The following is a 23,994-nucleotide window of genomic DNA, read 5'->3' as shown; positions in this document are numbered from 1 at the left end:
AAACTAACACGTACAAACCATCCATTATAAATTCACTGTGTGTGAATAGAAAAGGCCACGGGAAAGACTTACTGCATTTTTACGAAAATGTTGCCTTTCTAGTTACAAGAACGTGCGAACAGATCTGACTTTTTGCATTTCTATGGTATTTTTTCCTACCTTGTCAACATAGCAATGCAAATGTTGATCGGCATCTGCCGAAATTCTAAATGGTATCAGACAGAAAATCGAACACTGGGATTCGCTCTACATATTTTAGTACTGATAAGTTCTTCAGATAAAGAGAACGAATAGAAGATCTATTCTCATCATCTACACAAGGATGTTTTCAAAACTTATTTTTTTCTCTTTACCTTGCAAATATATTACAAGTTAAATAGACCTAACTATATGCTGTGCAGGGAACGTTACACGCACAGTCATTGCCATAGGTCTACAGACACCCAATACATTTCATGCAGGCCTGAGGTCTACGAACTCTTGTTCCTGCTGGTAAGCTGTGCAAGAACTAATAGCTGAGCATCACTTTTTTTTTGCACTTGGCTTTGGCAGCACCACCGAATCTTCCCAGGGGACAATATCTCAAAAGCACGGCGCCGAACGGAAAAAAAGACGGGAAGAAGCAAACTTATATCTGTCTGAGTGCTTTTCGCAACCAAAGGTCTTGCGGAGGTCAACGGAACAGCAGCTACTCACCCCGACAGTCAGCTGTTAAGGTCACACGTAAATAGTCCCATACAGGAGCTGTATGTTGTGACAACTTTAACTCTCATACTCTCACACAGAGGGGCCAGATACCTGCCTCTCTCACCGATCATCCACTGGAAAGAACTATAAACAACTCAATTCTTTCTTTGTTCGCTTAACCGTCAAATCGCCACAAGCCGTAACAACACCTTTGAAAAGCTGAATATTATGCATATCTTGAAGATCCGCAAATATACAGTGCGTTTGACCTACCGGGAACGACTCTATTTGTTTTTGACAAGTATGGGGGGTCCTTAAACGTGATTGAGACGTTGCTCTTCTCAAATACTGGACCTCCGCTCTAAGTCCCATCCTAGAGGACGTCCCTAATCTAAGTTAGGCACAAATTTTCACATGCGTCGTGGGCAGCCTTGCGTAACGTACATTTTCGAAGGGAACAGTAACAGTAGTAGATTTCAAGGGAAGGTGTTTCTAACTTTGAACGTTAATTTTACGAGCTCAACATCATAGTACACCATTGTCTGCATAGACGTCTTTATCTGGCAACAACACTAATCCTATGTAAATCCTGGTTTCGAGTAGTTCTCTAGCCCTATTAGCTTGCGGCGGTTAGTATACAAAGAAAATAGATAAATTGATCTACCTACTAAGCCGCCGACACGTCTCAAATACAGGTAAGCTACAGAAAAGACATGATCTGACTCGGCATCAAAACCAAGGGTTTTACACGGCTTTACTCACGGTGGTGGGGATATTAGCTTCAGGTAACGATTGTTACACCGGGTATTGGTAGTTTTACAAAGCCGTAATCTAAGGGATTGTCATGTTAAAGAAAAAAGCTTTCAGACAAGCACCAGTATGACTTTAAGCAAGAGTGGTGGCGTGACTGTTTCTCTATTTCTTTTGAATGCAGACGTAAGTCCTTTTGAAAAGCCAAACCCTCTCTTGAAGAAAAGTGGGATTCGTGCCCGCGTGTCTTACTTGATTTCTCGCTCTGCTGCCGTTCACAAACAAACTGAAGATAAGCCCCGCTCCCTTTTTAGGCACTGTCATGTTTACATCACAATAGTCACCCTTCATGCTGCGATTCGACCTGCCGGTCGCTCTACAAAACGTATAAACAGACCTATACAAACGGTTTTACATAATTCATATGTCTACTTTCTTTCTCATCATGTTTATTTTTCATGAATGATTTTCTGTCTTTACTTTGAAAAATTTTGCAATAATTTTATTCGATCAATCCATTCATCTTGATAAAGATACAACAATAACAAATTTAAACATTACTCGCTCCATCAGCCATCTCTCTTTCTTCTGTCTCCTTCTTTAATTTACTTCATTCCTTTCCCCTCCCTACCTCTTGCTCAAGTCACCCCCAGCATGCGCTGTTGCCAAATTCTTTATTATATGAATCAGCTATCGCTTAAGGGACTCTTATAACTACTTTTTCCGTCCAAACAGAACCGTTTTTTTGCGACACAACGGTCGAAAACATAGGCCCTTTGCCTTGAATTCACCCTTCTCAAACTCCAGTTTGCCCCTTTAGATCGCAACCAATGTAGATGATGACTATTCATACTATGATTTTCCCAAACTTAGTAGTCGGCTGTCATAGACAACTGCTTTGTTTTTTCAAGATAAGTAGACAGCTCGCCGAGTAACACTAAACAACAAATGACCTTGCTTACATCTTAGCTCTCCACCACTGTCTGCAGAAGGTCTAAAGGTCATATGAGACAGGGGATTAACACACACGGTACAGAAGCAAGCGTCATAAATGTCACTGATCTAGGAAATGTGTCTGGCCGAAAGGTCGAATTCTTTTAATAGAAACGGATTTGTCTTTCCGTCTAAAGTAATCCGTATGTTGGGTTGTCTGTATAACCTACAGTTTATAAAACAAACCTCAAGTATCGGCAAACGCAATGTAACCGTTAATTGTGTTGATTGTATATTGTACAGTTATCGGTATTTTAAAGTTTGTAGTCCTGGCTGTATTAGTTACAAAGCTAACATAACGACTGTACCAACAAAGTATTCTAGTATATTGATGCCATTTGTCTACTGGCAAGTTGCTTTGAAAAGTATTTAAATATTACACCGGGTGGTTTGAAATGCAAAGTACACACGATTATCTTTGAAGATAAAGCGATTTTAATCCCATTCAAACGCTGTTTGGTGTACGTTGTTAAACATTCTATGTTTACATAAGAGAAATTGAATTATACATAGGAAAGTAACACAAAACTACGTCACAAACATAAACAACAACACACCCACATTGACGCCAAAGTAGGCATGAGCAGGTCTTTTAAAAGTCAACGAAGTGTTGATACAGCAGTCATGTGCGTCAGAGTGGGGAGTTGCCACTGTGTTCGCTTTTTCTGGCATCCACTGTAATTTCAGTTACTTTCGCGATGGGTCTTTGTGTTATATTGTATATATGGAAGAGAGAAAAGCAGGTTATGATATCTCGCTGTGTCAATGTCAAAGTTTGTCAATGAATGAGTTCTGAAATACAGTTGCCATGCACGGAGGGGCATTCGCGATATAAGGCTGGATATAGGTATCACGAAGAAAATAAAACCATCGCGAACGTTTGAAGACTTACAGTATTGTCCTCTGACGCAAGTTTCCGTGCCACGCGGAGACATACCCACACTAGTAAGTTGATCCATAATTTCCATACCCAACCAAGCAAAACCCACCCTTTAAATATTTCAGCCCAAACCGGGTGTGTGACTACCAGTAGTCTAACGCAAAAAGACGCATGATGACTACCGTGGCGCTGAAACTCGTCTTGGCGGCTATGCTCGCGCTTAGCCCCGCCGCCGCGGCTAGCGAGGCATCGGTAGTTCTCGATGTCGAAAAAAAGCCTGACAAGCCTATAGAAGTGGTAATGCTGGAGGAGGAAGCGGCTAAGAAGAAGAAGGAAGAAGAGACCGTCGTGGAAAATTCGGCTTGGAACGAAGACTGGTCGGAAGACATTGTGGAGAAAGCAGTGATGAAGGTACATGTGGTCTAAACCTCTGTTTATAAAACTTGGTACAAATGTACTTGTAAACTACGGTTTATTTATGCCCGGATGGTGATGATTTCTGCCCATCCCTCTTCTATTGTGCTGTTAATGTTAGCGTCCGAGAACCTAAGAATGATATTTTTAAGGTGGGTAGGTGGTATAAACCCGACAATGCGAATGCGTCTTGTACCCTCTATACTCTAAAGAGCTACACGTACATGTATCACTTATTTAGAACGGTACAGCAAACATGAAATAAATTGTTATATTTTCGGTTTCTAAAAACGCATTGGTGATATTTTGGTTACAGTAGCTAGCTGGTGTGTCACAATAACAACGATATACCCGAGTTTAAACCATAGACATTACATTCCGACGAAAGTCGATAATCGCCTGACCACCCACCGCGACATTGAATTTTATTTATTTACTAACTTATACAGGTACAACATCTCACCATCTGTTTTCAAAGTTGCATGTATACACAAACTCGGCATAACCCGATAATGAAACAAAGCAAATTATTGCAATCTAAGGTGCAATCCGAGTAAAGTATAACATCTGTGAAAAGGCAACATTCAATTTTGTTTCAGTAACATGTCCGAACTAGATATGATTTTGTGTTTGTTATTTTGTCATATCCAGTTGCCTGATCATATCTGAGTAACTCTTAGTATCAGTTTGCCTTACATGTACCTGCCTCAATACATTGTTATATGTGTAAGGTTACTTAACCCTATTTCGCTAATGAAAGGTGTTGTATGTGAGGTCGCCGATCCCATCCCGACAAGTGACTGCCTACTCAGTTATGTTAAGCCACAAATACGTATTCCTGTATCTGTATCTATATAGCCGGTATAACCGCCGTTCGGCGTAACACACCAGCTTTGCAGGCACGCGGCGCGGCAGCAGCTGGTTATATTACACCAAACGACTCGTTACTCCCCTAACTTTTGCACATCTATCTGCAAGCGTTCTTTAAAACTACCGATAGAAGATGCCCCTACTGTACTTGGTGATAACAAGTTCCACTCTACGATAGTTCTGGGAAAGTACGAATTTTTGAACACATCAATCCTAGGTAGGTAACTCTGGTATTTGAAGGCATGACTGTTTCTTGTTCTTTTTTGAGCTGGTATTAGATACTTATCCGTTGGTACGTACACCAGTTTATTGGTCATTTTGTACATCATGGAAAGTCTGGACATTTTCCTTCTGTCATCAAGTGACATCCACTGCAAATCTGTTTTCATTTTGGTAACACTAGAATCCCTGTTATAGTTGTTTGTGCAGAATCGGGCAGCTTGGTTATGTACCCTTTCAAGTTTATCTTTGTCTTTCTTTGTATACGGGTCCCATACTGTAGCGGCATATTCAAGGTTAGGTCTTACTAGTGACGTGTATACCTGGCACGTCACAAGCAAAACTGCTCCTCCGGTGGTCACAGCATTTTGTGTTATAACACAATGCTAAAGAATATGTTCAGCGTTCAATAACATCAAAGTAGAGTGCCACCAGCATATTTGCGTCTCATCTCTACAAGCCAAAGAAAACCACCCGTTCCTCTTACAATATCCTACGTTGGGCCTACCTTACTTTAGAGTGATGCTCTCCATGGAAGCATGGGTTTCTGTCGTGGGTTACAAGCAATCGAAATTTTTACAGCTTGCTCTAGTCGTCAAGATAAAATCCAGGCCACTACGTGTATACTATCCCCCCGACTGAAATGTATCTTTGCTTTTAGAATAGGGATGGAGCACGTGCGGTTACTTAGTAACGCAAATACAAAGATCTACGGTGTAAGCTAAATTCAAGGCGATTCAGAGACGACTAAATGCACTCTGAAATACTTCGAACACTAACAACACGCAACTGTATAAGAATATAGAATTTCAGTTTTTCTTGTCCATTACAGGTTCTAAAGGAGCTAAAATACACTACAAGCGAGAACACCCAAGACAGCAGGGCTCTTCAAGAGACACGCGGTAGGAACTATAATTATAATTACCCTCGCCAGGAATGTTGTTTTCTGCAATGACATGATGATGATGATGAATGCCGAAGTGGGATGGCTGTGATGCGGGTCTGTATGAAGGTCCACATCATACCTTGAGAGACCTAGGATGCATTTTCATGGTATATCCCTTGCACTTAACCTATTAGAAATTGCGGACGTTTCTGTGAAACTTGTTATGTAAGAGAAGAGTAGGAAAGTGTTAGTCCCCTAGAGAAAGGACTGGTCTCCAATCAGATCTATTGGGGTCTGTTGAGCACTGTTTAGCCCATTGGAAACTGTCTTTGAGTCCGTTAGATCTGTCCGGACATTAAGAAAAAAAAGGAAAAAACTCTGAATGAACGTAACACTTTAAACATTAAGAAGAGATCACTCTTAAATCATTTTATGTTTGGCTATGTGGGTTGAACAAGACTTTGACTGTTAAATCAAAGATTATCTTTCTTCCGACGGCTGGGCCTTTATCAAACTTTGCTACCCTTAAACAGATAGCATCACTATAGCTAAACGTCGTCCTTGTACCGTTGCAAACAGCTGTAGATTGCCCGGATGCTGACCCGACCTTGACCCCGTGGAACCCGGACCATGACGAGGCGGCGCGGGTGGTTGTGGGGCGGGGACAGAACTTCCTGCTGCAGTCATCGGCGTCATTCCACTCCCTGGAAATCAAAGACGGAGGTACGCAACTAAGAATTGAATTCAGTATAACTACTGTTACCTTTGCCCGAAAGGTAATATTTTTAGTGTGCTTGTCTTTAAAAGCCTTGGCTGGATTCTGATGAATTTGGTAGGTCGATTACCAAGGGCCAGGATAATAGAAGTTCGATAATGGCTTTCCAAGGTACTGTATCCAATGATGGGACCTTAAAACTTGTTGTTAATTAAGGCCATCAGTCCAAGTCATGCTGAAGCTTGTACCTTGATTTTGTCACGTATTTGAAGTGTGTTACTTTGATTTTCCCTGCTTTTATCTTGGTGAGCTAATATCACCCAGGCTCCCTGCTTTATATATCAGGCTATTGAATTTTTAAAAAAAATAGTGAATGTTGCATGTCTGCTGTGGCCGTTATGTGAACAAAATCAGCATCTGATTGCAGTTTATAAAAGTTGTTGTTAAATAAATGTGACTGTAATTCAAGATACATTATGGCAGGTAGATTGCGTCACCAAAAACTATTTAGGGCTGCGGATTCCCAAAGGACACAAAACAGAACACGATTTTTGTGGTCTGACATTTTCTAAGGAACAACCTAACGTTACTTTTGATGTTTCAGGTCGGGTTGTATTTGCTGACCTTGGCCTGTCCAGTGATACAGAGATCGTCCTAAGATCACGTGAGATCCTCGTCAGCGCTGATGGAGAGTTCCACATCGGCAGTGAGGCCTGTCCGTACCAGGGGAGCGCCACGGTGGCCCTGTACGGCCGCTCGGTCGACAGGAACAACAACAAACAGTTCCTGGTGCTGGAGGGTGGCACGCTGGAGGTCCACGGGAAACACAAGCTGGGCTGGACACAACTGAGCCAGACTGTGCCAGCAGGAGGGCTACCTAAGGTCGGACACTTATACTCTTTTAAAAATCTCCTTTCCATTAAAGAAGTAAATAGGAGTATAGCGCACATGTGCGTTTGTTTGTTATGTATCGGTGTGGATGTGTCCTAGGTATAACTTAGAAATTGGCGCTCCTAGAAGTCGGTGTATGAGGGAAAATCGGTATGGCTGCCATGTTGCTTGTTAAGACAACGAAAATAACGTTATAAACAGGTCACTAGTACATCTTGGGTCCCCTTGTGACTTGAAATTATAGCGAAACGTACAGCTTTTATAGCTTCAAGTAAGTAGCTACGGTCGTGTGTTGTTTCTGTTGAATGGCAGGGAACCTACGTTTGGGACTCTGCGCCTGCCCGGCCCCGTGGTATTCACGTGCGAGTCTTTGACGAGATCTCCGGGACCCACCTCAGTACAGAAAGGTTTGACACTCAGGTCAACGAAGCAGAAAGCCTGCGCTTGGCGGCCTTCATCGACCAGGTCCCCGCCGGGAAAGTCGTGGCACTGGCGGTAGTGAACACAGCAAATGGCAAACTAGAGGCCACGGCAAAACAGAAGATTGGGGAACTTGGAAGTGTTGAAGTGGAAACACTAGGGAGGAGGTAATATTGTTGCAGTTTAAGACTTAAGCATATTGAACATATTTCTTACCACTGACCTTTTGCATGCCACGGAGTGGATCAAAGTCTATGCCGTCCGCCAATTAAGGAAGTCGGTAGAAGGGAGAGTTTTCATAACATTTTTCTTTTTAAAAGATATATATATATATATATATATATATATATATATATATACTATATGTGTAACTCACTTGGTGATAATACATCCATATATACCATAATAAGAGCGAGAATCTTTGATATGCATATTCACGCTTTTCCTTAACACTTGAGTATTTATACCGGTAAGCTACCTGCAAATCAGCACTATGTAAAATAATTAATTAGATAGTCTTGATCTACGCTCGGCAACCATCAAAATCAGAATTACTGCCAGCACTTTTAAAACTGAAAGAGGGCGCCACCGAGAAGTTACCTGTGAAAAAGAACTTGCAAACAATGCACTTCAAACATGAAACACATTTTATTTCAAACTGGTGGCTCTACGATCACGAAAGAAAAAAGATGTCTGAAGAAACCAACAAACTCCAGCCAGATTTTCCCGCGTTGACTTTTCAAGAAAGAAAACAGTTCTTCTAACATCAAAAAATTCTCTCATAATAGAAAAGGTGGGATCTTTCGTCTTTTACTGTGTTCAAAAAATGAAGTCGAACACTATAAACTAGAATTTAGAGTTAGCTTTCAGACTAGACTAGAAAGTGTCCAGTCTAGTCTGACGAAAGATCCCGCCTTTTCTATTATTTTTTTACACTATTTGTTTCATATATTCTGCAATTAGCCCACGGGCAATAATTTGCAATGAAACCTTCATCCTGTAAATAGTAGATGCTCTTCATGCGTTATTTGAACCCCGCAGACAACCATGGGCGATGGTTAGTGTAAAAGATGATCCCAGTGTTGCTGTGGAACAGAGACTCCCATACATAGGTAAGGAAAAAGTCTTTTTATCATTGACTATTGGTACCTAACTGTATTTTGATACGCAGGAAAAGTTCTATGTATCTATATTCTGTATCTATATATCCGGTATGACCGCCCTTTGGCGTAACACACCAGCTTCGCAGGCCCACGGCGCGGCAGCAGCCGGTTATATTACACCGAAGGACCCGTCACACCTAGCTTTTGCACATCTATCTGCAATCGTCGATTGAAACTATCCAGAGAAGTTGCCCCTTGTGTTTGGTAATAACAAATTCCACCCTACAATAGTTCTGAAAAAATACGAATTTTTGAACATCAATCCTAGGTTGGTAACTCTGGTACTTTTAAGAAACAGCTATGACTGTAAAAAGTCATGGCTGTTTCTGGTGGATTTGATATTTTCAGTCGGTACTTCAACCAGTTTATTGGTCATTTTGTAAAACATGCAAAGTCTGGATATTATATTGATATTCCACTCATCTACAGCACCCAATGTATAAAAGAGCAATCACATTGACCTTATGATCACGTAACGTTAGCAATTTCAATCGATAAATGGTGTCAGTAAGTTGATACCGCCCCCTCTCTGTTCATGTGCCTTTTACCCCATGCTTCTGCAGATGACCAGACTACAGGAACAGCTACCGCTGCGGTCACTCTTCAGTCTTTCTTTGGCTCTTTCAAGGTCACGGCGACAAGTGAATGGCTCGGAGGTGAGTGATAGTCAGGGGTGTTGGGTTTCGTCTAACTCACCGGGCTTGATACATCTTCAGATATCACATAGAATACATTAAATGTTTACATAATTTTCATTTATGTACTTCTGGGAAGTTTCTACCCTAGACTTTCTCCTTGTCATAACTATGTAACTGTAATTACACAAATGTACGAATTGCACAAATGTAAGTAACGATGAAGGTAAAACAACCAGGTAATGAAAAACGCCAGAAAGCATTTTTTTCAAGCAACTGGATATATAAGAGATATGTTTTGGGAAACGATTAGATCTTTCAGATATTATTCACTAGCATTCGTCAGTGAGTTAACGTTAGCTCCTACATATTAAACATCAGGAACAAGTAGACTCATTTGCATTAACCTCGTACTGACCTTGTCTTACCTTTGTTTCCTATCTAAAATTTGTTTCCTTTGCGTTTTAGTTCATAGTATACAATTTGTTTATAACCAGTTCTCCTCAGTGTAACTGACAAAAGGTAGTCAGTGCTAGCCGTTTAAAACATCATATTCAGTTGCTTGAATTAAGTAACTACTTTGGGCTAACTATTCTCTGATAGTACACTCCTATGTTTCCCATTGTCTGGACGGTTCTCTGCATTATTTGGCAAGACCGTAACATATGACCGTAACAATTAGGTTTTATTTTCTTGATAGGAAGTCCCAAATGCAGATTTACTGTGGACGGCGTTGGCAACGAGATGGTTATCAATCTAAAAGATGACGTCAGCTCGTGGGAGCCCGGTGACCACATCGTGCTGGCCAGTACGGACTACGACATGGAGCAGGCGGAGGAGTTTGAGCTTCTGCCGTGTGAGGAGTGCTCAACTCGACAGGTCAAAATTAACGGTACGGTTCTGCAAGTAACGCGGCCTTATTGGGAATGGCTTGAATTATTAATAAAGCACAGCCATTGGTAAAGATAATTTAGTCATGTCAACATGCAAGAACAGTTGATATTTGTCAGATACAGGTCACCTTTGGAGCCTTAGCTATCCACCAGCCCATTCGATTTCTTTTAGCGGGGTGCTGACATACGTTCAGGGGCTGGCGCCATAGGCGCATGAAACACCGGGCTCGGTCGGCGGTTTACGCATCACTCTTATCGAAAGAGCTATGCATATGCTTATTCATGACAAATAGCGTACTATTTTTCACACAAGGAATGGACTAGTACGACTAGACCTTCGATCACCTTCAGGAGAACCAGGGACCCACATACTTAATATGCCTCACCTTACGAAAATGTTAACGGGTCAAAAGTTGTTGGTAGCGGCCCCCGTCTCGGTTCAAGTAGTTGTCAATTGGCATGGAATTGGGTCTGTCTTCTTAAATAACACAGTCGTCTAACTAAATAGGAGTCTACGTTAAATATCCCGCCTCACTTTTACAGGACGAGCCAAGTACACACATTTTGGTGAGGTTGCAGATGATGTGGACCTGCGTGGGGAGGTGGGCCTGCTGACGAGAAACGTGAAGTTCCTGAGTGAGATGGAAGACGGTTGCTATGGAGACAACTTCTGTCAGTTCTTTGATTACGACACCTATGGAGGACATCTAAAGGTAAGGGTTAGAATCTTTTGGTGACGCCTCAGGTGTGGTGCCTCTTCCTTTTAAAGGAGACATGTACAGTAGAGGTTGCAGTTGGACTCCGGTGGTAGTAAGAGACTGTTCCAGAGTAATGTTGCTCAGAAGAATGTTATCTGACCTCTTGTGGTTTTAGTGAGTTCATATGCCTCGGAGTGCTTACTGTTCGTGTTCATAACTTCTTTACTTTTATCATCATGATTATTTCGGGGTTGTCATGACTATGATATTACCAGTGCTCAGTTAAAACTTTGATCAAACACAAACACCACATTGAATGTGTGATTGTACTATTGCAGTCAACAAGTCACAGAATTCAAATTACCCATGACCCAGATTACGTGACGTTAACAAGGTAGAATCTTTCACACCGTCTTCAGTATCATCGTTATCATTTTTTTTCTTCATGAAACTAGACATATCATGCGTTACGAAAATATAAGAGCCTTTAGACAAGTACAAACTCCTTTTTATAACGTATTAAAAAGTGGTATGAAAGCTAATCTACTAAACCGTCTTAGCCCCCTGTGAAAGACCCCTATGCCTAGTTATTATCTTAATTCATTGCCAAAAATTGTAACAAATAAATTTGTTGTGCAACCAACGTGAATTGACTTGACTTTCTGTTGCATATGCGATTTGATATAAGTAAGAATGAATTTTCTTTACATTCTATTTTCTAGGTTCTAGCGGGTTTCAAGAACGTACATCTGTCAGGAGCTGAGTTCACGCGCATGGGTCGTCTTGTTCTGGGCACCTATCCTGTCCACTTCCACCTGGCCGGAGACGTGGACGAGGCCGGAGGCTACAGCCGGCCCACCTATGTCCGAGACCTGTCCATCCACCACTGCTTCTCCCGCTGTGTCACCATACATGGCACCCACGGGCTACTGGTCAGTATATCAACAGTAAGCTAGTTCACGGGTTGAGCTCCACATGTGTAGTATGATGTATTGTGGAGACTTCCTATGGTGTGTATGTGCTGGTTGTCACGTAGACATGAAAACTGTTATATTATGTGAATTGTGAAAGGCATTTGCCCAATGTTAGAATCATTATCATCGGCTGGTTGCACAGATGAACACTACTGTCTCTGTCCATCCATCCCTACTCCCATAGCCTTAGCACGATCTTGGGCAGCAAGTGTTTTCATAATTTGTGAATATGTTACTTTAGATATTGCGGGAGGTTTTGTACTTTTTGCCCAAATGAGAACGAAGATGAACATCACTACATTATAGGTTGTTTACCGTATGATAACTTATTCATAGATATTTATATATTTCTGTTTATATAAACCATAAGACGTTAGTACGAAAGTAAACCGTATTTTTGTTGTGTCAACTTCGATAACCACTTATTCGAAACTAAAAACTAAAAAGAGCCGCATCCCTTGTAAGATAAAAGTTTCCATTGTAATAGATTTGTACAAACGGTATAAATATTAAATTAACTTTATATTAGCATTGTTTTTATACATATACATATAGTACGACGGCATATGACTTTACAGGTGATAATGGTAATGTTTAAACAGGTCCAGGACACTGTAGGGTACGACACGCTGGGCCACTGCTACTTCCTAGAGGATGGGAACGAGCAGCGGAACGTGCTGGACCACAACCTGGGTCTGGTGACCCGCCCGGGCACTTTACTGCCTTCTGATCGGGATGAAAACATGTGCCTCCGAATGACAGATGCCGTGTACGGAGACTACGTACCTGACGCGAATAAAGAGTGCACGTAAGACATGCCCCTATGCGTACTTATAAATAACCAGGATTTTGCTTGGGCACTTTCTCTTGTACATTTTGGTGCGAGTTTTTATTGGGTCTGGACAGAAAATGATTTTTGGATTTGTGTGTTATGTAGAAGAATGTTGCACAAAACAATTGCTGCGTTTTACCCGCTAACTCTCAAACTCGATAATAGCTCTTCTAGTTGTCCTCTCGAATACATGCATCCTCGAAAAAATTGTGAACATCCAATTCTGCAAAATGGCATTTCGAGTATTTTTTGTTAAAGACTGTCGATAAAAGTTCTGTCAAGATAGGATCTATTTGTGATTATTTTAGGTATCTGTAAGTTTACGTCGACGGTCGGTACCGTCACTAAATTTGACATGGATACGGATATCAGACATAATATGTGTGCATTTATTTTCACTCAGGGGCGTGTCCACTTTCTGGATCGCTCATCCAAACAACGTGCTTACGAACAACTCCGCCGCCGGCTCTGCTGTAAGTAATTTATTTTTTACCGCTTTAAAATTGTTGTAAAGCCCCCTTTTACAAATCAAGAGCTAATTACATATAAGCTCAGCCAACGTGTCGGCGGGCTCCAAATGGTCACTTTCGGCCAAAGTACGTTCGACGTCCTGCCGGTGATTACTGGTGATTTTTAGCAGTTTGTCCGTTAGGTCTTGAATCTCCGTGTGATGTCAGCTGTGCACCAGAAAGCAAAAAAAAAAAAAAAAACTTGTTGTTAACTTTTTTTTAGGAATGAAACACCGAGCACAGTCCAATTTGTGACGGGGCAGATTTTCTGTCGACCCTCGGGCGATTCTAAAGTTTTCCAAGCCAGACGATCGAAAATTTGGCGGTTGTTTGCTTTCATTTTGGCCCTTGCAATTTTGCGATGCAAAGGACTGTACAAACTACTTTTCAAAAAAAGTTACAATAACAATTTCTAAAAGGTGGTTTATTTACTATCAGAAGGAAATAATCAGATACTTTGGTCATTTCTTCTGTCGGAATGATTAGAATTGGAGCCCCATTATTTGCATTTTGATAAACGTGTGACGATTTATTGCAAGTCTCGGTAGACCAAATATTCATAGTGCTTGTGGGATGTTTATTTTAAGATAATTGTGTATTACGATTTAAACAACAACAAAAAACGATGCATCAGAGGTAGATCTTTAATTTACTAGATTAATGTGCATTTGATCTTAAAATTTGATATCTACAGGAGGTTGGCATTTGGTACATCTTCCACGATGAGCCAACCGGGCCGTCTGCAGGGTCGCTGCCGTTCAAACAAGCCGAACGGACTCCGTTAGGACGGTTCTACAACAACAGGGTACACTCCAATTCAGACGTAAGCGCAACCTCTATTCCGATGGCCGTGGTTCCTATCATGTGTTTGAAAGAGCAGAAGAAAATAATAACTCTCTGGGAAACTCCTGAACTCACGTGTGTATCTTGAATTTTTTTCGAATATTTAAAATATTTTAGAATATTTTAAAGCGTTTAAATCAATATTAATAAGGCCTCTATAGCAATGTTTTTATGTGGCGGCATTATGGTACCCGATGGTATTACTGGAGTTGAAATGAAAGATGTTAATCCAGGGACAAAGGCTTCTCTGCAGAGGTGTTGCCAGGTAAGTGACATTCATCTCTGAAGCTCGTATACACCTTTCTCACGCGGCGGCCATGATAGATCTAAAACGAGTTCAATAAGGCAACAGAAGACTGTCCGTCATGATTAGCAGTTCAACCATTGATAGCATGGAATTTAGAAACCGACCAATCAGAGAACAGTCTACGCTACTCTAAATTGCTACACCTTCAGTTGGTGCATAACACTTGTTATATTTCTTATTTGCTTTTATATTGTAAAATTTGTGTGGTTTGGGGAAAAACTAGATGGGAGCTGATTTAAGAAATAAGTTCTGTCTGTTCGCATTATCGACCTCGTCTTCGATCTATCATTAACGCCGCGTGAGAAATGTATATTACTGAACTGTGCTTTCATACAAATGGGGCGTTGACTCCAGCCCTAATTCTTATTATTTCATAAATCCATCATCACGCATTTTCTGACGCCTCGGGGCGAACTTTGAAAAAATAATTTTTGACCTCTTGTTCCAGCGTGGTTTGATGATAGACGATCGCGTGAAGACCACACCGGCGTCAGCAGCAGCTCCACAGGAGTTTCTGGCTTTGGGACAAGGACAAGGGTACAGTCTCTACTTGTCAACTTGAATATGGGCGCTGTCACATTCCCGTATGATAGATTTATGAGAACGCACTGCGTATATTTTTTATTACAGTCACAATCTGTCGACGTACCACATTCTATTGCCCTATGTCAGAAAAGTTCTAGATTCTTGTCAAAAGTCGATTTATTTCATGTCCCGCTGAAAACGTCGTAAATGATTAGGTGACCACTTCTAGCATAGGCAATGACTTTTTAAACAGCTGGTGTAAACTGTTATTTTATCAGATAGCGGGGAACATGAATTTTGAAGGATTGAAGGGAAACAAGTGCCAAGGAGAAAGTTCCTTTGGTTGGCAGTCCGCAGAAAAAAGCTGTTTAACTATGTAGAATGGCCTGGTATTGGTAGTAAAACGTACAACGATGTGAGCAAAAATCGATTAGTGTACGACGAATGTGAAAATGCTTTAGTAAGAAATATAGTTTTTTTTTTCTTGTGAATGTTCTGAAAAATATCCGAGAAGCAACAAACAAATTTGGTGTGGCCGAATGCCTATCTTCTCTGTCGTGACAATTTAAAGAACAGCTCTTCACTGAACAGGATTTAAATCACTTTCACTTCCCTTTTAGATATTATCCCCACGAGAACGCTGATCTGGAGCAGCCACGTGTACCCGCCATGATTGAAGGGCTGATCGCCTACAAGAACCAAGCCGGGGCCTGGATCAGGGGCGGGGACATCTGGCAAAATAAGTGCGCGTGAGTAGCGCATTGTTTTTCTTCTATTTGCTTTTGGACAGACAAGGACTATGTGGCACTGCACTCAAGTTTTGTAACCTACATTAGCAGTGTCACCTACACGGTACAGACAGAAGGTAAACAAGGTACTCTTTTACCTCCCCGACCGAAGTCAGGTACCCATATTACACCTGGGTGAAGTGAGGAAGGTCGTTTAAAGTGCCTTATCCAAGGGCACAACGTCGGGGGCACGGCGGGGATCGAACTCAGGACCTATAGATTCCGAGCCGAACAATCTACCAGTTGCGCCACGCCCGACGCCTCAAAGTAGCGCATTGAAGATTGTTTCTTACAAACTCTGATACCCGTCAACGACAGCAGAAAGACATTACAAACTTTACTTAGTATATTGTTGGATGTCCATCGCTCTGCATAGATTCTACGAAAAAGTATATAAAGCTTATTTGTATGCAAAACATCACGTCTGATATACACTTCAAGACTCAAATAGCAATACTTTAGAAACAGAATATCACAATGGTATTTACATTTATCAATCTGTTCTGCAGCTTTGTTGACAATGGTGTTGGCATAACGATGGCAAGGTGAGTAAATGAACCATATACGACATACTTTTAAACCCAATGTATCGCCTCATAAATTTAGCAATTTGTCCCATGAATAGCATATCTCACTCTCTTTCTCTTTGTGCGCAGGTGTGTATTGGCATCTTCACATGTGCGCGTGTGTGTATCTATGCTCGTATGTACGTGTATGTGTATTACTGCAAATCAGACTCGAGTGTAACATGTACGTTTCTTTTGTTTTCCAAAGTTCGGGATTTTTCCCCAAAGACGTCGGCGGAACTCAGCAGATCTGGAACAGCATTTTCGTGGGAGAGAGCGCAAACGTCGGTACAAACACTGGGGCTTCTGCGTGGGGCATGGGAGGGGTCGAGGCTGTGGAGAGAAGTTTTCCGAGCCAAACGTAAGTGCTTAAAACGTTTGCAAGAAAGTCTTCAGGCGGTACAAATCCTGTTACGCCCCCGTCTCCGTTCAGCGATGTGGGATCAGCTTGATATATTCTTTCAAGAGCGAGGCTAAATTTTTGACCACAAAACCGTTGTAAGCTCACGGGGAGTTAAAAGAAGTTGAATGTATCATTAATGATATTCTGTTAGCCTTAAGCCAAGATAGGGAACATCAAAAGCTGAATACTTCATGGAATATATACTTGAGTCACCTATCTATAAAGTCGTGTAAAGTAAGTTATTATTGATTAAAGTTTAAAAACCAAACAAGATTGCGTGAGTCTTTACAATATTTTGTTATGCCTAAAACCCAATCTGCTTTTAACAAAACCAGTATTTTCTGTTGTATGTCTATCAGACATTGTCCTCAGAGCTTCTTGCTGCAATTCTGCTTCTCGTCGCTATATGTAGCCGATGTAGGTTTGCGAAGAAAACACAACACAGCAACATTGCGACATTTTGTTTCATTAGATCATTCGCAATGCGTGACATTGGCATTGACGAAGACTCTACCGTAGTCAAGAACTAACGCGTAGTCAAGAAGTTATGCTTCCATCTAACTAACTTGATTTAACGATTTAGAACCGTTCTGTTTTTGTTTCCTTACGTTATTCCCAATGCGAAGCCTTCACATTTATGACGGTGCTACTATAGTCAGGAACTGCAAAACTATGCTTCCATTTAACTGACTTGGTTTAATCCTGTTTTATTTCCTTAGGTCATTCCCGATGCGAGGCCTTTACATTTACAACGGTGCCACCATGGACAGGAACTGCAAAGCTATGGTTCCTTCCAGCTATTTCAAAACCGTTCTGTTTTTTTCATTAGGTCATTCCCGATGCGAGGCCTTGACATCTATGACGGCCCCACCATAGCCCGGAGCTGCACGTTTAAGAAGTACGCCTCTGCGCCGGAGCACGACCGCTACAGCAGCGCCATCGGCTGGCGGCTCACTAATGACTGGCACATGACACCCAAAAACAACGTCACGGACCTGAAGTTTGAAAATGTAAGAACACAATTGTTTTTTTCTTATCGAAAGGTTGCATTAGTTTGCTACTAAATGTACCAACCAAATGCGTATTTTAAACAACAAATGAAAATTTGGCGTACAACACTGTACTGAAATTTTTTGAAGGTTTTTTTTTTCGTTGCAAAATGGTACAGAATACATGAAATAGAGTAAATTGACTTAATGATACATTAAAAATTTCAGCGAGTCTGAGTTCAAATCTTTACAAAGTTTAAGCAAATACTTGTAATTGTTTGACCAATTTTATCTCTAAAAATGCTATTTATATCTATTTGATCCATCTGTTTAAAAACAGCAAACCGCTAGGCCTGTATCTGACTAATCAATCTTTTGAAAATAAGCAAAAATGTTAGCTTGTTTTGTAGCAACGTTTTTCACGCAGGTATGCATATACGATACTGGCAGCTATTATTATCTTATCTAACATTAACTACTTACTCTGTCTATCATGTTTAGGTAAAAACCCGTGTTTTTACTACCGGTGAAGACGTACCCTTTATGTCGACCGACAAAGATGGTGACAAGAACCAGATTGTTCACGACCTGGACGGGACCGTGACGGGCTATCCGGACACTTACGTGGTCAGGCAGGACAACCACCTGGTCAGGAACCCCGGATGTGTGGACAAACCGGACTGGCACGCGAGTATCTGTAGCGGAGAGTTTGCTCAGGTAGGAATAAATGCTATCAAGGCAAGAAGACTAAACTCCAAGCAGATCCTGTGGCCAGTTAACCTGGAATCTAGTCTACCGTGGATTGGCCAGGCTACCTTCGGGGCAGGAGGGTCTTTCCACCGCCGGGGTAACCTTTCACACCAGGTAGAAGTTTTGCATGGTGGGAGTTAACTGGTGGCCGGCAAATCATTCCACTGGGCTTAAGTCTAACCGCGTGAAAATACTACCGGGTGTGGCCAACTATCCCGGCGGCTGGGACCTACTCTGGACCCGTACAGAGCCTCCATTAACTACGGTAGGCCGAGCCACTAGTAGACTAGATTCCAGGTTAGTGGCCAGTAGGCATTATCTATGTACCGAAACAATTACCAATCAATCTTCAGTTTCCATCACTGCTTGGCAGATGGGGATTGTACATGGATACTGCCTGATCGCCACAAGGATTGATAGGAAACTACGTGATTGGCTGTTTTGTCCAATAGAATAGAAATACAATTGAATCTACAATCCAAAAAATGCATTCTAATATTATTATACCCGTAGTAGTCTCATTTTGTATATGTGAACTGTATCTTTTCAACATGTCTTGTTGTGATCTGTACTTAGCCAGGTGTGGAAAAAATGTCCAATAAAGGTCTTCATTCATTCATTAAATATAATATTGCAACTATTCAGGGTAAAAGGTGGCTTTCATTATCTATTTTGATAACTATAACAAAGCAGTATTCTATGTATTCACCTATAATTGCATCGCATGAAAACTCGCCACACACATTCATTTACCACACTTCAATTACAACTTAAACTGCGGTTGTATCGTTTTGGTTTAGGTACTTATTAAGCGCCTAAGCTACCAGAGGTTTCAGCCCTGTACATCCTCTGAATGCCGGGGTTTGACCCCTAACTCCCGAACTGAAACGAAAATGGCAAACGCCTGACCTTCGGGATCTTCTTGGTTTCGCACTCTAAACGCACGCAATGCTGTTTTCTTTCGACCCGGGAATACCCGATCCCGATTCTAGCCTGGTAGGGTACACGGGGTATTTATCTATATACCAGTTATGCCTCTGAGTGGCAGCTTAAGGGGTGAAACTGAATAATCGCTTCTTTCTATGTCTTGTGTGTACACAGGTGCTTCTATCCGCCAAGCCGGCGCTGTCCCGGACCATGACTATAGTCCGTGATGAGTACCCGGATCATCCCATGACCATGTCAGGGGCACAACGTCTCACAACCAAGTTTTACCAGCCCGTGGTGGCGCTAGAACAGTCATACACCATCCACTGGGACACACGGGCTCCAGAAGAAGTCACAATCTATCTTTTCAACTTTGATAGGTAACCGATTCATCTTATTTTGGCCATGTTTCAAAGGTGGAGGCATTTTTGTTTGTTTTCTTTACTTAGATATATTGGGTGGCTTCAGTATCGGTTCCGACTGGCTGTTTAAGACGCGGATGTCATACTGTAATGCAGGCTAAAATTGGCTTGGATCCGACACAAAAAACATGATACCTCTGATCTTTGACTGTCTTACTAGTAGTTTCTCAGCATTGAAGGGACCAATCAAATTGGTCAAAAGTGTATAGAAGTGTAGAAAAGTCTATACCACCCACCGTCTCTGTCGAGTAATAGCTGATGCGTCTCGGGTGTAAATGGTTGTTTTTCCAGTAGTACTGTTCAGTGTCAAGTTCTTTGAAATCGTCTAACGGTTGTATGTCGTTGTTTCATTTAGCGGAGAGTGGGTCCGACTGGGGCTGTGCTACCCTCCAGGAACAACGTTCGAAATCAAGTACCAACTAGAAGGGCGAGTCAGGAAGAAGGTGACGTACGAGGAGGACATATCGGCCGTGTCCACTCTCACCGACGTGGAGGATGGCGGCGGCAAACTCTTCTATTTTGAGGAAAGTACCGGGTAAGCCGAAACTAACATAGAAACGCACATTCAGTTATATATGCATGTGTGTGTTTTATGTACCTTATCATCCTGTCCATGTCTCTAATTCTATTTCTATTGTCTTTGGTTATGGTGGCAGGACAAGCCCATTTGGTTTATATAGGTTAAGGTACAGTGCAGTATGACGATCTGCAGAAAACGGCGGTATCGTAATCAGTAGATGTATTCTTGTTGCCGTACAGTTATTTTAATACTGCAGAGTAGAAACATGTAAGGTAGACGACGTGTATTGGATACTTGTGCCAAGTTGTGGAATCGATCAGGCTCCTTCCCAGTCTGATATGATTGTTGTTGAAGATCTCTCGGGGTGTTTCAGAAGACAATATTTTGTATTGCCCAGGTTATTGTTCCTGAAGCTCCGTGCTAACGAGGTCCGTAGTGGGGATGACTACTGCTCGGATGTGGGCTGTGAGCGGGTCTTTGTCACGGCCACCATGAAAGGTGACCAGGTCAGCGACTGTAGAGCCTCAGCCTACCCGAAATACAGCCTGACTCCCACACAACCCTTCCCCATGCCGAGCTTCAGTCTGGATGTCAGCGACTGTGTAGACTGCGGTGCTCAGGTCAGTTTTTGGTGACACCCTAGGGAAAAGCATGTACTAATGTCATAAAATTCATAATGTCATAAATGATCATTTTTGAGAATACACAAATGAAATAATACAAAAATTTGTTACTGTATCTTGAAGACATTCATTCTGTTATTAATCCTTAGCTTGCAAAACGATTGAGAATAGTGGTTATAGATAGCGCTGCAGTGCATTTTCCAAGCTTTACATTTTCTGATTCAAATATTTGGGCATGCTATGGTCCTGATTTTTTTTACTTTGAAAAAAAAAGGAAGGTTAGTCTTTCGGACATCTAGTAGCTGAATTAGAAACCGCACAGTCTTTTTGATGTCGATGTTGTATTTGAGTATTTCATCAATCATAGGAATTAGCCAGCAACAATGACTAAGTTGACAATGTAGAAAGTATATCTTCTAATTGAAAAAACAACAACATATTCTTAATTCAGCCAGGTGAAAATGATCATGAGCACCAAGCTTTCGTTAGAGCCGTCCATATGTTTGAAGAGAGCCACACATCAGGCACATTAGATAAACCGCCAAATTCATAAAGAGTGGAGATCCTTCCAGATAGTTTTATATTCGCACCTCAGGCAATTACTGTTTTATTGAGATCACCTGAGTTGCATTTGTATTCTTACAGGAGCCCATCATCTTTGACCCTAGCCTGCGGTTCCTGGATGTAACAGTGGTGTCAGCTGGTTGGGACGAGACCCGGCAAGGCCATAAAACATTTATCGAGGTAGGGAGCATATTCTGCAAATCAAACTAGCATTTGGAGATAGATACAACAGGCTAAAGATGACACCATGAGGTCCATAAACAATCTCGACCTACATCTTCCAAATATCCTACCAGAGGTTCACAAATTATGTTGATCACAAAACTTCGTAATTATTATAAATACAAACAGATCTAGATGGGCCTCAAATGATACCTTCATTTTTGATGAAGTTAGTAATGCCTAAAAAAAGCAGCCTAAGAGAATCCTAAAAAAAGTATGGCCGCACTGACTTAATTTTATGGATGATATTCGCGCACGCATTGTATTTGCCTGTTCCCCCCCCCCCCCCCAAAAAAAAACAGTGGCCGCCTATTACCTAATAGCATCAGAAGTTTATGCTTGCAAGAGGATATCCTCTCCAGGTTAAAAGGGCACACGGTAAGTGCATTGGGCCTTAGTGTCCTTGTTAGACGTATGCTGAAAGGCTTAAGGAAGGGGACGGTGGCACTACACAGCGTGATCAACAACATTTGCTTATTTTTTTCACGTTTCTGTTTGGTTCATGTATCAGTTCTGACGAATTTTCCCTTTCTTTAATCACAGATAAATGGTGTCCGTTATAACCCCCGCAGAGGGTACTTCATCCTTGCCGTTGACGCAGTTTCCGGTTCCGTTACCCATCAGGCTAATTTCGACACGCACCGAAGCGCAGAGAACGACGTCGCCATGGCCAACTTCCTTCGCAATGAACTTCCGCAAAAGTAAGAATACGTAATTGATTACTGGCAGGGGAACATTAACAATACCGCAAGTGATGCATCGCAATTTGGCTGTATTGCATTTGATTGAAAGCCTACATTACAGACCTTCTGTTTGGCCCGGATAGTTCGGACACTGTTCTCGAAAAACACAGGACCGTGGCAGGACCAGTTATGATATAAATAATGACATGACAGTGGAAAACCTCGTTGATAAAATGTCCAAAAAATTTTCTTATCTTTGGTAACACTATAGTAAACATTGTGCTAGTAGCATATCATTATTTAACAAATGATCTGAAAAATAATTTTCAATGACATTTTCCTTGCTGTCTGCACTGTCTTGTACACTGTATAATGACATTCTAATAAAAGTGGTTGTCCCCAGCAAGCAGCGTATGTTCCACTATCTTGGCATATTTCATTTTTTCTAACAGATCTGTGAAGAAAATATTATATATTTCTTTTTTTAGTTCCATAGTGGTGGTGACAGTGCGGGTCCGCGCTAGTCGGTTTGCCCAGGAGGGTCCGGCAGTCCTGAAGGAGTTCGGTGCAACAGGGCCTGTCGAAGTTGAAGACAAAGGTACAGTATCCTTTCAATTATATGACTATTATACCATGCATGTGCCTTGCAAAATCCAACTGCATCCTCACGGAAATTGCTACTTTAGATCCTTGTCAGCAGTTTGGCACAGTCGTTCGACGACAATGAATTAATGAATAAATGGAGACCTTTATTGCCATTTTTGCCACACTGGGCTAAGTCCAGGTCATAAAAAAGACATATAACGGTTATGGGGATGTATTTACAAGATTAACTAAGGAGCCATGTTGAGTGCTTTGTCCTTCAATTTTTTAAACTCTATCCATTTGATAGTACTTAATTATCAGTTTTTTTTTTTTTCAATTTCCATGTAGGTAATTTTGCGATGGTTGGATTCAAGGGGACTGTGTGGCCCAGCTGGGTCCGGGAGGTTAACCTGCCGCCCGGTCAGGGACCTGCCCGGATCGAAGCCGAGATTCCCCTCATGGGGTAAGACCGGTCAACATAGAGGAACCACGGCAGCGATGCTGAATAATAAAAAAAAATATTGCATGCAATAATGACTCCTCTTTAATCTATGTGTGAGAAGTATGCCTATACTGTGTGTATGTGGATATGGCGCGTGCGTAATTTGAGTGTATGCGTGTGTATAATTCTAAAAATCCAACTATTTCACAAAGCACAGCATTACATAAACATAAAATCGTATTATAAGAATACCCTGAGACTTTCCCAAGAAGTAAAAAAAGTCATAACAAATGTTGGAACTGATCATTATGACAAATATCAACTAGCAAACTCTAACGTTAATAACGTTAATAACGCCACATCCTGTGTCACGAACGAACAAATGAAGGCCTACAAATCAATGGAA

The 23,994-nt window shown here is 41.5% G+C and overlaps 1 protein-coding gene across 1 annotated transcript; it reads left to right on the top strand.

The window, feature by feature from the left end:
* Positions 1–3,345: 3,345 nt before the first annotated feature.
* Positions 3,346–23,647, top strand: LOC118429376 (cell surface hyaluronidase-like). The gene is made up of 26 exons (XM_035839855.1): positions 3,346–3,721; positions 5,646–5,715; positions 6,279–6,422; positions 7,019–7,296; positions 7,618–7,892; positions 8,767–8,837; positions 9,452–9,544; positions 10,224–10,415; positions 10,960–11,129; positions 11,837–12,046; positions 12,691–12,896; positions 13,324–13,393; positions 14,124–14,252; positions 15,028–15,116; positions 15,725–15,853; positions 16,402–16,437; positions 16,667–16,819; positions 17,691–17,871; positions 18,352–18,567; positions 19,702–19,907; positions 20,305–20,484; positions 20,843–21,089; positions 21,738–21,836; positions 22,422–22,579; positions 23,050–23,159; positions 23,495–23,647. Exons 1-26 carry the CDS (start codon positions 3,482–3,484, stop codon positions 23,611–23,613), a joined length of 4,071 nt encoding a protein of 1,356 aa, XP_035695748.1. The 5' UTR covers positions 3,346–3,481; the 3' UTR covers positions 23,614–23,647.
* Positions 23,648–23,994: the final 347 nt, after the last annotated feature.

Source organism: Branchiostoma floridae, chromosome 13 (genome assembly GCF_000003815.2).
Source record: "Branchiostoma floridae strain S238N-H82 chromosome 13, Bfl_VNyyK, whole genome shotgun sequence".
NCBI lineage: Eukaryota > Metazoa > Chordata > Leptocardii > Amphioxiformes > Branchiostomatidae > Branchiostoma > Branchiostoma floridae.
Note: the sequence above shows the minus strand (reverse complement) of the source record. Positions and strands in the feature narration are given on the sequence as shown.

What these genes read in the sequence shown, in the direction of transcription:
- LOC118429376 (XM_035839855.1), top strand. Translation starts at nt 3,482, where the DNA reads ATGATGACTACCGTGGCGCTGAAACTCGTCTTGGCGGCTATGCTCGCG. An exon ending in TGGAGAAAGCAGTGATGAAG is followed by an intron (nt 3,722 to 5,645) that starts GTACATGTGGTC and finishes TGTCCATTACAG; the next exon opens with GTTCTAAAGGAGCTAAAATA. An exon ending in GTTGGCATAACGATGGCAAG is followed by an intron (nt 16,438 to 16,666) that starts GTGAGTAAATGA and finishes TGTTTTCCAAAG; the next exon opens with TTCGGGATTTTTCCCCAAAG.